Raw genomic sequence first — 17353 nt, 5'->3', positions numbered from 1 at the left:
GAGTTTTGTGTTGGTCACTCAGTTGCCGTGGAACCCATCGTGCACAGATTTTGTGGTAGCCAAGATGTTGCGACACAATTTCACCCAGCAAAGAACGAGAAATGTCAGGAAAGGCTATATGCAATTCGTCGAGTGATGTGCGCCTGTCTTGCAAGATTCTGTCGTTCACTTTAGTCTTCAGGTCTTCTGTGATGAGTGATGGGCGTCCTAGTCGAGTTTCATCGTGGACATTTGTTCGCCCATTGTTGAACATTTCGCACCATTTTCTCACATTTCTTTCATTCATTACAGTATCACCATACACTTCTTTCAATTGCTGGTAAATTTCTGCAGGTTTCAAATTTTGGGCATTCAAAAATCGAATCACACTCCTCAACTCACAGTCGGCGGGATTATCAATCACGTCGTTCATTTTGAAGTAACACAAAATGCACAATGGCGACTTGTTGCAACCAGTACTCACAACATTATGAGAACACATGTTAAGGAAGCCAGTTGACCTTCAAACAAGGAAGGGGAGTCAGCTGCGCGGCAGGTATGCGCGAACGGTTGTTATTTCCTGGATCCCCTCGTAATAATAATAATAATAATAATAATAATGTAAACTTACACCTTCGTCACTTCCCCCATCTCTTGTATATTCTTGAATGAGTCTTCGTCAATCCCACCATATATTCCATTATTGTTGACTATGATGATGGTTATGGGCAACTTGTACCTGAGAAGAATTTTAAGAACTTCAGAAAATCTCAAGTCTTAAAATATTAAGCATTCGTTTCATGAGTAATAACATTCAATTTTAGAAAAACTACTGGTACTGTATGCATTTAATTTTCAAACTCTTTATTAAAGTGAAATTCACTAGTAGTACTATTTCAAGCTGGAAACAAGTAAACTATTACATAGCATTATAAACTCTGAAAGCTTCTCATAGCTGATTTCACTTGTTGTCAGGGTTTGAAAACTGTTTCACAGTTTTAATTTAGAAATTCTGAATTTATTTTCTAATAATCTTAGGATTTGTATAAATGTATTTCTGTTTCAGATTCTTAAAACATCTCTTATTTTCTCAACCTACTACCAAATCTGATTCACCTGAGTCAGCTTGCTTTAATTTTGGTGACTGTTGTTTCGATATAAACGATCAATTACCGGTACTTTGTTGTTTCATTTTTTCAATTTTAAAGTGATTTTGGTCTAAAACCGTTCTGAATATCATCATCAACGGCAAGGATTAAACCTATTGACTTGTTACGTTTCAGAATTTTTCATGTCGTCTTTCCAGAGGGGTATGAATTTCCTTGGGAATTTTAGTAATTAAATGTCCCCTGGCCGCATTACAAGTACTGTGCAGGGTTAGGATAGTGATGGAGCTGCAATCTCTAAGCTCCTATCCTAGCTTTTCTGCCGTCTGCGTGACAGGCCGGAGATCTGACCACTCAGCCACCAAAGGGGCATTTAAAATTCTTGAAAATCGTACTGTTTTGTTAGGACAATGCATATTGTTTCCAGGTTACTTTACTTTACCTGAACATTGTCTCTATCTCCAATCCTGAAAACCCGAAAGCAGAGTCTCCCTCTACACAGATAACTTTTTTTCCTGGGGCGTAATCACGACACCACAATGCAGCTGCTATTGCAAATCCTAGCCCAACACCCATGGTGCCAAATGTACCTGTGAAGAAAAAAAGTTTTCATGGTAATTAATTATGTGCTTGCTTTCCATTTCATACTTTCATGCTTTGATTCATAGAAAATAAAATATATTTTTCTCTTTCATAACCTTTCATAACAAATCATTTTCGCACTGACTGGTGTACTAATCTCAGCAGAACATGTTGCAGACTTAAACCGTACAGCGTGTGCGTGTTTTATGAAGATAGGGGCGGAGAGAGAAAGAGAGTGAGGAACTTTGTTTAATGTTTCTTTCTCTTTGTTTTGTAGTAACCTCCTTGTTTTCAAAATAAGACTTAGGGTTATCATCTGTTTCTACATTGCGTTACGTAACAAATGTTTTCTCTATCCTTAACACTGGAACTGGAATAAAAATACATGCGCAGGTATCTTAAGTAAAGTTATTGACAAGGGAATTGTTGATAAGATCGTGTTGAAATCTTCCTCAAACTGCGCTTGTTGTTGCAGTTGGTGTTGGTGGTGTTGTCGTTTTTGTTGGTGGTGGTGGTGGTGGTGGTGGTGGTGGTGGTGGCGGTGGTGGTGGTGTAATTATTGTTGTTGGTGTTGTTTTGTTGTTGTCGTCGTCATTATATTATTATTATTATTATTATTATTATTATTATTATTATTAATTATGCATCTGTAGCCTGGAATTCCATTGCTTCAACAGATTCGGTTAAATTGGAAAATATTCAAAGAAAATTTATTTCCTTATGTGCTTTTCGATTTATACCCAATTCCTCTGACTTTAACTATGAGATTACCTGTAAATATTTTAACTGTTGTAGCCTTTATTCTAGACGTCAAAATCTTGATTATCAATTTCTTTGCAAAGTTATCAAGGGTGATATTGATTGTGAGACTATCATAAACAACATCAGCCTTCGTATTCCTACAAAAGGTTTAAGATTTCAAAAAATTTTTTATAACAAATTCTAAATCACTTTCTCCAGTCTGTAGATGCATAGAATATGCCAATTTGCATGGGCACAATTTAGATCCTTTTAAGGTATAGTTTCGTTGTGATTATTAGTATTTACTGTTCTTGTTATCTATTTTATTTATGTATGTTTTTGTTTATTTAAGATATTATTTATTTGTTTTTGCACCTTTGCATCTTCTGTTTGTGTATTGTGCTGAACTATAATTGGCCTCTGGCTGTTGTTCAGCACACAAATATTAATAATAAATAAATAAATTATTATTATTATTATTATTATTATTATTATTATTATTATTATTATTATTTCCAATTATACTGATGACATTTGCTTCAAAAGTTACATTGAACGAATTCAATACAAAATATGCTCTCAGTGAGGTGGACGCTGGTAAAGTGGCAACAATGTATTGCCTTCGTATTTTTTGATGCCCAGAATGCTTCAGATATAAAGCGCCAAATACATTTGGCCAAAAGCCCAATTCACGGAAAATTCTGTTAGGATTCTTTTTTGCCTAATGGATATTTGACTTGGCTCAAACTCTCATATGTTGGGCTGAAAGGGAAGCATGGTTACCATTAAACCACAGTCTACTATATACAGTCACGAAGCTTGAGTTTTGAGGGTGCTAGAAACAATAGACTGTGCCAGTACTATTTTGCATTGCCTGTAATGAGGCGATATTAGCGATCCTAGTGGTGAGCAACTATCTGATGTTTGCATATTTACTAGTATTGAGCTTCGTGACTTATATACTAGACTGTGATTAAACCATAGAGGATGACCTTATAAGGATTATAACAATAATTAAAATAACGAGTAAGTCGGGTTGGTAGTGTGTTGAAACAAGTTTCTGTTGTACTTCTAATATTTGTACGGAGTGAGAAAGCTGAAGGGCTCAAAATGGTGCAGCAGTATTGAGGTTGGTGTACTGATGACATTAGTACGAGGGGGATCCAGGAAATAACGACCGTTCGCGCATACCCGCCGCGCAGCTGACTCCCCTTCCTTGTTTGAAGGTCAACTGGCTTCCTTAACATGTGTTCTCATAATGTTGTGAGTACTGGTTGCAACAAGTCGCCATTGTGCATTTTGTGTTACTTCAAAATGAACGACGTGATTGATAATCCTGCCGACTGTGAGGCGAGGAGTGTGATTCGATTTTTGAATGCCCAAAATTTGAAACCTGCAGAAATTTACCGGCAATTGAAAGAAGTGTATGGTGATACTGTAATGAATAAAAGAAATGTGAGAAAATGGTGCGAAATGTTCAACAATGGGCGAACAAATGTCCACGATGAAACTCGACCTGGACGCCCATCACTCATCACAGAAGACCTGAAGACTAAAGTGAACGACAGAATCTTGCAAGACAGGCACACATCACTCGACGAATTGCATATTGCCTTTCCTGACATTTCTCGTTCTTTGCTGGGTGAAATTGTGTCGCAACATCTTGGCTACCACAAAATCTGTGCACGATGGGTTCCACGGCAACTGAGTGACCAACACAAAACTCAGAGAATGGCCTCAGCATTGACATTCTTGATGCGATATCACACAGATGGAGACGCCTTTCTTGATCAAATTGTGACTGGTGATGAGACCTGGGTGTGTCACAACACCCCAGAGACCAAGCGCCAATCACGTCAGTGGCATCATCCCTCATCACCCAAGAAACCGAGAAAATTCAAACAGACTCAACACAAAAAGTCATGGCTACTGTCTTTTGGGATCGCAAAGGTGTTCTTTTGATGGATTTCATGCCAAAAGGCACTATGATCAATGCAAATCGTTATTGTGAGACTTTATGAAAACTACGGCGAGCCATCCAAAACAAGAGGCGAGGAATGCTTTCGAGAGGAGTTGTGCTTCTTCACGACAACGCCCGTCCGCACACTGCTGCTTCAACTCGAGAATTGCTGGATCAATTCGGTTGGGAAATCTTTGATCATCCGCCCTATAGTCCAGACCTTGCTCCTAGCGATTTTCACCTTTTCACTAAGCTGAAAGACTTTCTGGTTGGTACGCATTTTGGAAGTGATGAAGAGTTGAAGAAGACAGTGAACACCTGGCTTAATGAACTGGCGGCAGAGGAGTATAACACGGGAATTCTAAAGCTAGTGAACAGATACGACAAATGTTTAAATGTAGTTGGTGATTATGTAGAGAAGTAAAGGAAGCTTCAGTTATGTAACAGACTTTGTTTTTTCAAATAAATATATTTTTTTTAATTATTACAACAAAACGGTCGTTATTTCCTGGATCCCCCTCGTATGAGCAGACGTATTACGCTACTCGAGGGAAGAGGTTATAGATGCGATAATTAAAAACTCATCAAATTTATAATCCGCATATCCACACGAAATATTAAAATATACTGATTTAGTAATTAAAACCTTCCCTGCTACTCCTAAACAAATACTAGCTATTTGAAATGGCTTGTAGCAAATACTCGTATCTTGGATCTGTGAAATTGTATTCGAACTTAGCATTTATAACGAAAAGTTCGTTCAAACAGATCATTAAGCAATAATTCACTTTTTGTCATAAGTAGTAAACCTATCTAAACTCATATGAGACTCCATTTTTAACCTCTGTGCAATGAACAAGAACGAAGGGGCAGTAAAGATAATGATTGGTGTTATCTTGTGCCTGTATATTGTAAAGAATGTCATATTGAAAAGATTCTCACCTCTTGCTGCACAGTCTGGATTTGTTTTTCTGGGAAAAGTGTTTTAATAGAACACAGAATGTGATGATGAATGTAGTGCAGAAGTATTTCAGCATACAATCAAAATATTGTATCTTTCTGCGTATCTTTCAGAAAATGGTTAAGTGATTAAATTGCTACTTGACCGCATAAGAAGATTTATAACCTCAATTTAGTCAATCATAAATCAATTAATTAGTCAATCATATACTTAATACACAATAATTACAGTTCAATACCCACACATTATTCGACATCATGATACATAACAAGCAAACAACCACCCCCCACCATAGGAGCAACACACCCCCACCCCTACAACTGACGAATGCAAATGGCAGAATGCAAGATCAACAGGAACAACAATAGTTCGTAAGACACTGAAGATGACGCAGCACTGGCGACAAAACGGGCCGTCTGTCTAAGGCAGTGGCGTAGCATGAAATTTTCAGCAGGGGAAGCTAACTAAATTGTCTTCCATGTACATATGAGATAACGTATTAGAAAAATATAGTCTTAAAATAAATAGTAGTCAATGTCAAGTCAGCAGTCCGAAGATTGATTGGAACCTCGTAAGTAACACCAATAAGGCATCACCTAGAATGGTACGTAGTAAATTATGAGTTCATGATTTACACATATCTCTAACAAATAAACACGTATACGTATAATTTAACACTAGCTCACTCTCTGACTTATTTAGAGAAATCACAATATTAACGATCAATAAATACAGTATTAGTAATTACATAAGTATGCGTCTGTCTTGGTTGTGTCCTTCATTGACAGCAAGGGAGTCGGTCGTTGTTTTTTAAATCACACTTTTGTTCATAAATCAGTCTTGATAATGGAATTGTCCTAAAAATTCGAGTAAATTAGTGTCAGCAACAGTTATTTCACTCATTATTTATTATATCAGCCACAGTGCACACTAACACTTCAACTAAACACAACTCACGAAAGGGATAACTCGGAAACTAAATTCATTTCAATGTTAAAGCTAGCTTTTTGCGAGCTTTGCGACCAGGGTAGTTTTGAAAGAAAGAGATGGAAAATCTGCGGGGTGGGTTACACAGAAGAATGAGGGATTGGAAGCTAGTGTATGCAGGCTTCATGTTTACTGCTGCATCATAAATCATCGTGAGCTGCCGCATCACAATATTTAACGCGTAAATATAAATTGTATTAAAATTAATAAATAATTTTGTTCATAAACTGCAGGTTTGTTATGAAATTATTATTAACTGGGGAAGCTGAGCTTTTCAACTTATATTGACGCTACGCCACTGGTCTAAGGTACATAATCCTTTTTTTTTTTAATTTGAACACTTTTAACATGTCGTTTAACAATTTTAAATTTTAAAAACAAAGTGTTAATGTGAACCAGAATCAATGAATCACAAATCAATCACATTTACAACAGATGAAACTTACTAGGTTGCAACATGAAAGAGTTTCATTTAATCACACTTTATATAAAATTTAGCCTTAGCCTGAGTTCTTAATACGAAACAGTCTATGTAATTCAAATAATAATTTCCGATTTGTAAAACATACTGACACGTTTTTCACTGAATTAATATTGATATGATATCAAAATGTTTCACTATATTCTTACATTTTGGAAGTTGTGTTATTTTGTTGGTAAAATGGCAGTAGTCGAAATAGTTCCATACCTGCATCCAATCTATGCTTTGGTAATATATTGAGCAACATGGTGCGTCCAATGTCCATCGTGTTAGCCCCTTCGCTGACTATTACACAGTCTGTAACATCAATATTCAGTTAAAATTAAAATGATTATCCAAACTTACTGATATATTACATTTCGATTTTACATCTTGGTTACACAACTTTTAACACTATATCACTTTGGATTATATACAGTATTTCTTTCATGTGTTAAAATTAGGAAGGTCTACCTTGTTGTTGACTAGTTTCAACCTGTTGAACTTTATAAAAAAAATTAATAAAATACATATTTTCTTATAAAGATTGTATTCGTCAGTAATGCTGGTAGATTGATGTGGACCATTACGACAACACACAACATAGATTTCTAGCTGTACGAGTTGTTAATGTACAATTGCAAATATAATTGTGTAAACTTTATGTTTAAATGCAGGGGTGTATTTTGCGGGCTACCGGGGCTACCGGCGGTAGCCCAAGGAAATTACAAAAGAAAAAATTTATAATATAACATAATGTAATAATTTTGTATTATTAGTTTTACCATAGTAATTAAAATTAAAGTAATTGTTAGATATATTTTGTGTAATAATAGGGTCAGCGGTAGCCCAAACCCTTTAACCAGTATACGCCACTGTTTAAATGTTATACTGTACACAAAATCCAGATACGAAATCCAAATATCATATTCATATATTTTCATTTTGAAAAGGTGGTATAGACCGATAAGTAATTAAATTAGAGTAAATATAGGTTAAATGGGTCCGTCTTCTTGCTTATCAAGTAATGTATAGTGTTCGAATATTACTTCATTCCACTTAATTTTTGTAATTCAGTATTCAGTATGTATAACATGAACTTATGATGATCTGATGATGGCAAATAATTGCTGAAAACGTTAATCCAATTCAATAAATGTGACATAGTTAATAATTAAGACTATACATTACTTGATAAGCAAGAAGACGGACTCATTTAACCTATATTCACCTAATATTCATATATATTTCGATTGTGTTGAACAGCAACAATATATGTCAAAATATTCAATTTTACAGGAGAACGAAAAACATTTTAATATCTTGATAACAAACAAATATCTGACATAAAAGGGTTCGAAAATTGCATGAAAACAGGGACTGGGGCATTGTATTCAGTAGGAAAATGTATTCAAATCGATTTGAATACTCCATGAAAACGTATTAATTATTATTATATACCATTGTTAATAATTATTATTGTTGTTAACTAAATACTGAGTTCTTGGTAAGAAAACCACTCTCTTGCTCTCCAATACTTTTCAATAGATTTAGGTAAAACATACATTGTTAAGATTAATATAAAGTTTCTACCTTTTGGTATGATCTTCTGGATATGATGGAAGACTGTGTAGTAATTGAGTGGGACTCTTGTATCTTCAGCCATTTTCTGATGTAAAACATAAAATAATTAATACGAAATGTATAAATATTTATGAATGCATTCCATTTTCAATCAAAATTGTACATATTTTTCGAAATATCATAGTATAAAATACATTTCCATATCTTTAGATGTTTATTTCAAGACTATGTCTTCATTCAAATACAGAGGAGAAAAACTCTAAAGTAAATCTACATTTTTAACAAACATTTACAATAGATAGTGTATTTAATTTCAATGAGTCTGATTATAAACTTCCTTTCAAACCTTTCAAATATAAATTATATTTATTGATCTTGCTCATCATTTCTCCCCTCATCTCCCAACACTCACATTTTTCAGAATAACAATCAAAATATACCTACCATGACAATTTCCCTGTTCTTATCACACTTTGTGTTTAACTGGCCCCACCAGGGATTTGATATCAAGTAAGACCATCCCTTGCGTGATAAATGCTGCACTAATTGATGAGTAAATGCAGCAATGTCAGCATGAATTGCGACTTTGGCTGGAACGCTATTGTGCAATTCTTCAGGACAAATATCCACCTGCATAAAAAGCAAAATTTCTAAGTGTTTGGATCATTTTCATATAATGTCCAACAAATAACTCTAGAATTTCAGTTACGAGGCGCATCCATAAAGTAACTTTCCCACTCATCCCACAGCTAGCAAACCATATGTTGCGCAAAGTGACTGCGGGTATGTGATAGAGTATGGCATGGCACATGCGCTAGCGGAACTTCCCGAGTGCTCTAAGTAGCTTCGTTTCATTGGTTGAAGATGGACGCTCCTATTCGAGCTCCCACCGCGTGTGAAGTGTGCTCAGTGATAAAGTTTTTGAATACACAGGGCATAGCACCGATTGAAATTTATCATCAGTTGTGCCAGGTCTATGGGCCTAACGTCATGTGCAAGCAGATGGTGCCTTGCTCCACAAGGTCGTCTGTGATGATGGTTGGCCTCCCACTGCGCTCCACGTCATGCAAATTTTGGCTTCCTGCAGCAGTAACACACCATCTGCTTGCTCATGACGTTAGGCCCATAGACCTGGCACAGCTGACGATAAATTTCAATCGGCGCTATGCTCTGTGCATTCAAAAATTTTATCACTGAGTGCATTTCACACGCGCTGGGAGCTGGAATAGGAGCGTCCATCTTCAACCAATGAAACGAAGCTACTGAGAGCACTCGGGAAGTTCTGATAGCGCATGTGCCATGCCAGGACATTACTCTATCACGTACACGCAGTTGCTTCGCGCAACATATGGTTTGCTAGCTGTGGGACGAGTGGGAAAGTTACTTTATGGACGCGCTTCGTATTTAGCTTGAAACATACTTAGTACAAGTCAATGTCAGAAGAACTATTGGTGGTTCTATAGACATTAAATAAAATACCATCGCTATTTTAGGCAATACATATGGCCGTAATTGTCAAAATTTGAGGAGAGTGTATATGGTTGAAAAGATCTGTAACTGCAATCACGTCATGTGAACTTGCAGTTACTGAAGAATATTAGAGAATGGAATGAGATAACATTCATCTGGGTGCCTAGTTTAGTTACAGTGTTTATAGTTGACAATGAGACCTAATTTCTTGGCAAAGGATGCAGCTGGAAATATTACTGAACCATAACCAGAACTATTTTGTGAGATTTCGAGCAGTGAAGAAGTAGGTGAGCGTGCCCCCATCTGGGTAAGTGATCTGGTTTCACGAAATAATTTTTTAGTTACTTAATGACACAGTACCCACTAGTATTAGGTTATTTAGTGTCGATAAATTTGGTGATAAAATGAGACCAAGGATTTACCATGTGATTACCTGACATATGCCTTACAGCTGCGGAAAAACTCGTAAAAAATAACCAGCTATACTTTGGAGAAGACTGGTAGAAGTGATATGGGTCTGTAATTTTCTCGAGATGTTGTTTCTCTTTTTTTGAAGATAGGAATAACCACTGAATGTTTTAATCTCTCTGAGAATATACCACTGAACATTGATTAGTTACATAAATAACTTAGTGACCCAGCTAAATACCTATGTGAACTCGATTTTAATATTTTGCTTGTTATTTCATCATACCCAAAGGAGTTTTTTGACTTTAGGTTTTTAATAATTGCAAATTATTTCTTGTTTGTTTGTTGGAAATGTTTGAATATTTGGGAATTTTGTTGGAAAATATTGTGTTAAAGAGTCTAAACTGTAAGTAACATTATCTTGGGGGATGCTGAGATTATCAGTTATTGTAAGAAAATATTTGTTAAACATATTTGCAATTTCATTTGAGTCTGACGTTTTTGTATTGTTAGATATAAGGGTACAGTTTGTTTCTTTACTGTTTGATAGTCCACTTTCCTTTTTAATTACGTTCCAAGTTGTTTTGATTTTATTATCAGAGTATTGTAAAGTTGGTGATAAAATGAGACCAAGGATTTACCATGTGATTACATGACATATGCCTTACAGCTGGAGAAAACTCGTAAAAAAACCAGTTAGAATTTGGAGAAGACTGGTAGAAGTGATATGGGCCTGTAATTTTCTAGAGACGTTGTTTCTCCTTTTTTGAAGATAGGAATAACCACTGAATATTTTAATCTCTCGGAGAATATACTGTGAACAATGATTAGTTACATAAATAACTTAGTGACCCAGCTATAATACCTATGTGAACTCGATTTTAATATTTTGCTTGTTATTTCATCATACCCAAAGGAGTTTTTTGACTTTAGATTTTTAATAATTGCAAATTATTTCTTGTTTGTTTGTTGGAAATGTTTGAATATTTGGGAATTTTGTTGGAAAATATTGTGTTAAAGAGTCTAAACTGTTAGTAACATTATCTTGGGGGATGCTGAGGTTATCAGTTATTGTAAGAAAATATTTGTTAAACATATTTGCAATTTCATTTGAGTCTGACGTTTTTGTATTGTTAGATATAAGGGTACAGTTTGTTTCTTTACTGTTTGATAGTCCACTTTCCTTTTTAATTATGTTCCAAGTTGTTTTGATTTTATTATCAGAGTATTGTAAAGTTGGTGATAAAATGAGACCAAGGATTTACCATGTGATTACATGACATATGCCTTACAGCTGGAGAAAACTCGTAAAAAAACCAGTTAGAATTTGGAAAAGACTGGTAAAAGTGATATGGGCCTGTAATTTTCTAGAGACGTTGTTTCTCCTTTTTTGAAGATAGGAATAACCACTGAATATTTTAATCTCTCGGAGAATATACTGTTGAACAATGATTAGTTACATAAATAACTTAGTGACCCAGCTATAATACCTATGTGAACTCGATTTTAATATTTTGCTTGTTATTTCATCATACCCAAAGGAGTTTTTTGACTTTAGATTTTTAATAATTGCAAATTATTTCTTGTTTGTTTGTTGGAAATGTTTGAATATTTGGGAATTTTGTTGGAAAATATTGTGTTAAAGAGTCTAAACTGATAGTAACATTACCTTGGGGGATGCTGAGGTTATCAGTTATTGTAAGAAAATATTTGTTAAACATATTTGCAATTTCATTTGAGTCTGACGTTTTTGTATTGTTAGATATAAGGGTACAGTTTGTTTCTTTACTGTTTGATAGTCCACTTTCCTTTTTAATTATGTTCCAAGTTGTTTTGATTTTATTATCAGAGTATTGTAAAGTTGGTGATAAAATGAGACCAAGGATTTACCATGTGATTACATGACATATGCCTTACAGCTGGAGAAAACTCGTAAAAAAACCAGTTAGAATTTGGAAAAGACTGGTAAAAGTGATATGGGCCTGTAATTTTCTAGAGACGTTGTTTCTCCTTTTTTGAAGATAGGAATAACCACTGAATATTTTAATCTCTCGGAGAATATACTGTTGAACAATGATTAGTTACATAAATAACTTAGTGACCCAGCTATAATACCTATGTGAACTCGATTTTAATATTTTGCTTGTTATTTCATCATACCCAAAGGAGTTTTTTGACTTTAGATTTTTAATAATTGCAAATTATTTCTTGTTTGTTTGTTGGAAATGTTTGAATATTTGGGAATTTTGTTGGAAAATATTGTGTTAAAGAGTCTAAACTGATAGTAACATTACCTTGGGGGATGCTGAGGTTATCAGTTATTGTAAGAAAATATTTGTTAAACATATTTGCAATTTCATTTGAGTCTGACGTTTTTGTATTGTGAGCTATAAGGGTACAGTTTGTTTCTTTACTTTGTGATCGTCCACTTTCCTTTTTAATTATGTTCCAAGTTATTTTGATTTTATTATCAGAGTATTGTAAAGTTGGTGATAAAATGAGACCAAGGATTTACCATGTGATTACATGACATATGCCTTACAGCTGGGGAAAACTCGTAAAAAAACTAGCTAGAATTTGGAGAAGACTGGTAGAAGTGATATGGGCCTGTAATTTTCTAGAGACATTGTTTCTCCTTTTTTGAAGATAGGAATAACCATTGAATATTTTACTCTCTCGGGGAATATACCATTGTACAATGAATAGTTACATAAATAACTTAGTGACCCAGCTATAATATGTGAACTCGCTTTTAATATTTTGCTTGTTATTTCATCATATCCAGAGGAGTTTTTTACTTTAAATTTTTAATAATTGCAATTATTTCTTGTTTGTTTGTTGGAAATATTTGAATATTTGGGAATTTTGTTGGAAAATATTGAGTTAAAGAGTCTAAACTGTTAATAACATTATCTTGGGGGATGTTGAGGTTATCAGTTATTGTAAGAAAATATTTGTTAAATATATTTGCAATTTCATTTGAGTCTGACGTTATTGTATTGTTAGATATAAGGGTATAGTTTGTTACTTTACTTTTTGATCGTCCACTTTCCTTTTTAATTATGTTCCAAGTTGTTTTGATTTTATTATCAGAGTTTTGTATAGTTGTATTATAGTGTAATTTTTTAGCTTTTTGGATCACTTTGTGTAATACTTTTTAATAATTTTTATTTTGTTTTAAGTTTGTATCATTATTAGCCTATTTATTTTGGTTCTACAGTGAACACCACTTATGATCACTCTGGGATCCAGATAATCTGATAACATTAACCGACTGATAACTGAACTTGCTGCAGTTTGAAGGCTGTGCTTGTCAGTGGATATCATGATAGAAGATAGTTAGATAGTACCTATTTGGTGACACGAGTTTCAATGATTCGCCATGGGGTTATCAGACATTCGTCATATAATTTGACAAAATCTCAGCAAAGAAAAAGGTAGTTAGCTCAAACGGGATACGAACCCACATCTGAGTGCAACCTCAGATCTGAAGTCCAACTTGCTAGCATCTGAGATATGCTGGCCTCTTAGCTTATGTTCACAAAATATTTTAGAAGTAAAATTCCTCTTTTGCACGAGATAGATGTTAATATATTCTAGTCATTACATATCATAGTACTCATTTGAATGAGATATTAAAGTTTCTTTATTTACCTGTATAAATTTGACATTTGGATCAAACCTAGGTGGCCGTCCAAAATGTAGAATCCAATTCAGCCGTGCACCTAACAAAAGAATGACGTCAGCATGTTGTAGTGCTGTAGTTCGTGCTGGTGCCACACAATGCACGTCATCATCAGCCACAACTCCTTTACCCATAGGTGTTGCAAGGAATGGTATATTAAAGGCACGTATCAAATCACGTATAGCAGATTCTGCGCCTGAATATGCTGCTCCTGAAGGAAAAAGAAACATAATTTTGTTTCTGAAACTATATTTTTTGTATCCAGTGTTTTCAGGTTACACATTGGCTATCACGCCAGTGTTAGGCAGTCTCCTTGATAGCCTCATTGTTGGTTATTAGTCTTTGTACAGTAGTAACAAAAAAAAATGGGACCGACCCTTGTAGCTGATTTCAGAGCTTTGTTCACTCAGAACACGATAGGCTGGTAACTAAGACTTTCGTGGTTCTAATCCTGCCTGGGAAGGAAACTTTTTTTATTCCTTATTCAAATTTATTCCCAATACATGTAATTCTCATAAATGAAATTTATGAGAAGTACACTAGGATGTACAATACAAGATAAAAAGAAGAACATAGATATACGGAAGAAATTAGAGGTGGAACCATTGCTGGAGAAATTAAAGAGAAATAACAGAAGGTGGTGTGAACATCTACAAAGGATGCCGAATTACAGACTGCCAGCTTTAGCAATGGGATATAAACCAAAAGGAAAACGAGATGTAGGAAGACCAAGAGCGAAATGGGCGCCTCAACAGGTTCAACATGAACCTAATCCTTGAAGTGAAGAAGGAGAAGACTTTTTGATTGTAGCGATATTTTATTACTTAATTAACTTATTATTCCCAGTACATGAATTTTACCAGCAATCGAAAAGTATTGGGAATAAATTTGAATAAGGAACAAAAAAAAAAGTTTCCTTCCCAGGTAGGATTCAAACCATGAAAGTCTTAGTTACCAGTCTATCGTGCTCTGGAGTGAACAAGGCTCTGAAATCAGCTACAAAGGTCGGTCCGGTTTTTTTGCCACTACTGTACATGTTTCTTATAATGTGAGTTATTCTCACCCATTTCTCAATGTCTTGTAACTCGCGTGTTTTTCTTTTACCTCTTTGTTTCTTATCTGGTCAAGCGATATTTTATACAGCTATTTTTACTGGCAGCGTGTTTATAAATCAACTTGACTGCACTACGATATTGGGAGTACACTCAACAGTAAATACTGATGCAATCGGTTGCTGTTCTGTCACTGCGGAAAGAAAGTTACTTTGGAACAGCGTTGCCAACCCTGAGGCTTGATTGGATTGCATCATTGGTTCCAAATTATCGTAGTTTGATTGGAGGATTGTATACTACATATAAATAGACCTATTTTGATTATTTTATCTAAACTCCCCCCACGATTATTATTTAAACGATTTTTTTAAAGTTCTTATAAGGAAATAATTGTTAAAAATTAAATATCAGCACATAAAATGATTTTTTAACGCTTTGTTGTCTCCTTACCTTGGGAGAATTCTCAGAAGGATCAACAACAGCAGGATGCAGTATCTTGCCAGGAATTCGAACTCAAATCCTGGTATATTTTATAGTGGAACTAAAAATAATATAAGATTTTAAGTTTTTGTAAATGTTGACTGAAAACCTATTTTCATTACCTTTACCAACAATTACAAGAGGCCTTTTAGCACTCATTATGAGATCAGCAGCTTGCGTGACTAAAGCAGGATCAGCACAGGCTAGAGGTGGGTCTCGATACATTGTCATAGGAACGACATTGCTTTTAGACACACGTTGAGCCAACAAGTTGCCTGGGAAATCCAAATATGCTACTCCTATAAAACACAACACAATAAGCAATTAGTAATAATATGTAGTACAGAGAATCATATCTTTATCCGAAAAAGAGCCAAACAAAAATTATGAAAATGGAAATGTCATTTGCGATAAAGCTTCTTAATTGTATAAAAGTTAACATTATGCATTTTTTTAGAGAAAATGATGACAGAAAAAATTATTTTCGAAACTCTTATGTTTACAAACAGAATTAATAATAAAGTATATTTAGATGAAACTAATATTTTTGTTAAACACAAAATTTTTTTTATATTCAAAATATTTCTCTTACCACAAAACTAATGTATGCATACTATCCGTTGTCTAAAAAACAGAGAATTTTATGTTTTGTCTGTCCAAGACAAGATATTGTCTTATTTAAGAAACCTTACATACCTGGCCTTCCATATGTCGCAAGTCGAACAGCCTTTTCAACATGTGTAGGAATAAGAGTCGGTCCCGGTGGTCGGGCACTATATTTACAATAGGGTCTGGCTAAATCCACTTGCGGACATTCTTGAAATCCTCCTATGCCTTCATGATCTTGTGCACATGAACCACCAATCACAAGAAGGGGCCTACAATGGAAATGTTTTATTATGTACTCCTATTTTTACTTATGATGTTCTGGAATATTATAAAGCAGATTCCATATAGCAAAAAAATTAATTACCAGTACCATACCGGTACACATGTTGTGTACTTACAGAATAAGGAATGAACTCCTGTTTAAAATAAGTGCATAGTTTCAGTAATTAAGCTATTTTATAATATCCAACCATTTATGGGAACCATAACATAATATACTGTACAGTAGAGTTGGGCAACACGATTCTTTTTCAGAAGTCGATTCCAACGATTCAATCACACATTACGAATCGATTCTAACGATTCGTTCACGATTCTTCTCAGTCTGCGATTCCAACTATTCTTTTGAATCGTCAACGAGTTCACGATTCTTCCCAGTCTGCGATTCCAATTATTCTTTTGAATCGTCGCAAGACACTCTCCTTTGCAAACCACGCGTAGAACAAAAACGTTCTACATCTCTCTCATAGATGGCATAAGAGGCGAGACATTGGATTGTCTCTTTCTCATTGGCTGGAACCATTCAGTATGACCTCCATTAGTCTACAAAATTACCCAAGATAATGTCTCTAAATTATAATTTATCAACTGAACCTTATTATGAAGTACATTTTTTGCATTACATCTCTATTTAACTATGCAAATTTCAGGTTTGTGTTCATTATTTTCCATACTTAACAAATGCAGTATATATTTTGATTTCACTCTCACTCGGGAGCATTCGACACGGTTCGGAAATGTCCGTTGACAGGTTACATCAAACAACGAATAGAATCGTGGGTTACGATACCATGCTGATTCCTTAATATTCTTTTGAATGACGATTCGTTACGATTCTTTTGAACGACGATTCGTTGATACCACGAATCGATTCTTACGATTCTTTATTATTAGTCGTTCGAATGAACGATTCGTTCACGAATCGACCCAACTCTACTGTACAGTAGTGTATACAGTAGCATGCAAATTAATCCGAACAAGACATATTTTTACATTTTCTGTCATTGTTG

At 34.8% G+C, this 17353-nt stretch overlaps 1 protein-coding gene across 1 annotated transcript in view; it reads right to left on the bottom strand.

The window, feature by feature from the left end:
• LOC138700262 (2-hydroxyacyl-CoA lyase 1-like) overlaps positions 1 to 17353 on the bottom strand; it is a 37195-nt gene that overhangs the window by 14143 nt on the left and 5699 nt on the right. Inside the window, exons 3-10 of the mRNA XM_069826758.1 lie at positions 16152 to 16333; positions 15578 to 15754; positions 13893 to 14134; positions 8805 to 8990; positions 8370 to 8445; positions 7005 to 7094; positions 1528 to 1675; positions 611 to 718 (exon numbers count right to left, since the gene is read on the bottom strand). Of these exons, the coding sequence (XP_069682859.1) occupies positions 611 to 718; positions 1528 to 1675; positions 7005 to 7094; positions 8370 to 8445; positions 8805 to 8990; positions 13893 to 14134; positions 15578 to 15754; positions 16152 to 16333 (1209 nt within the window). The remainder of the gene's footprint in view (positions 1 to 610; positions 719 to 1527; positions 1676 to 7004; positions 7095 to 8369; positions 8446 to 8804; positions 8991 to 13892; positions 14135 to 15577; positions 15755 to 16151; positions 16334 to 17353) is intronic.

The sequence above is a fragment of the Periplaneta americana genome, chromosome 5 (assembly GCF_040183065.1).
Source record: "Periplaneta americana isolate PAMFEO1 chromosome 5, P.americana_PAMFEO1_priV1, whole genome shotgun sequence".
Lineage (NCBI taxonomy): Eukaryota > Metazoa > Arthropoda > Insecta > Blattodea > Blattidae > Periplaneta > Periplaneta americana.
Note: the sequence above shows the minus strand (reverse complement) of the source record. Positions and strands in the feature narration are given on the sequence as shown.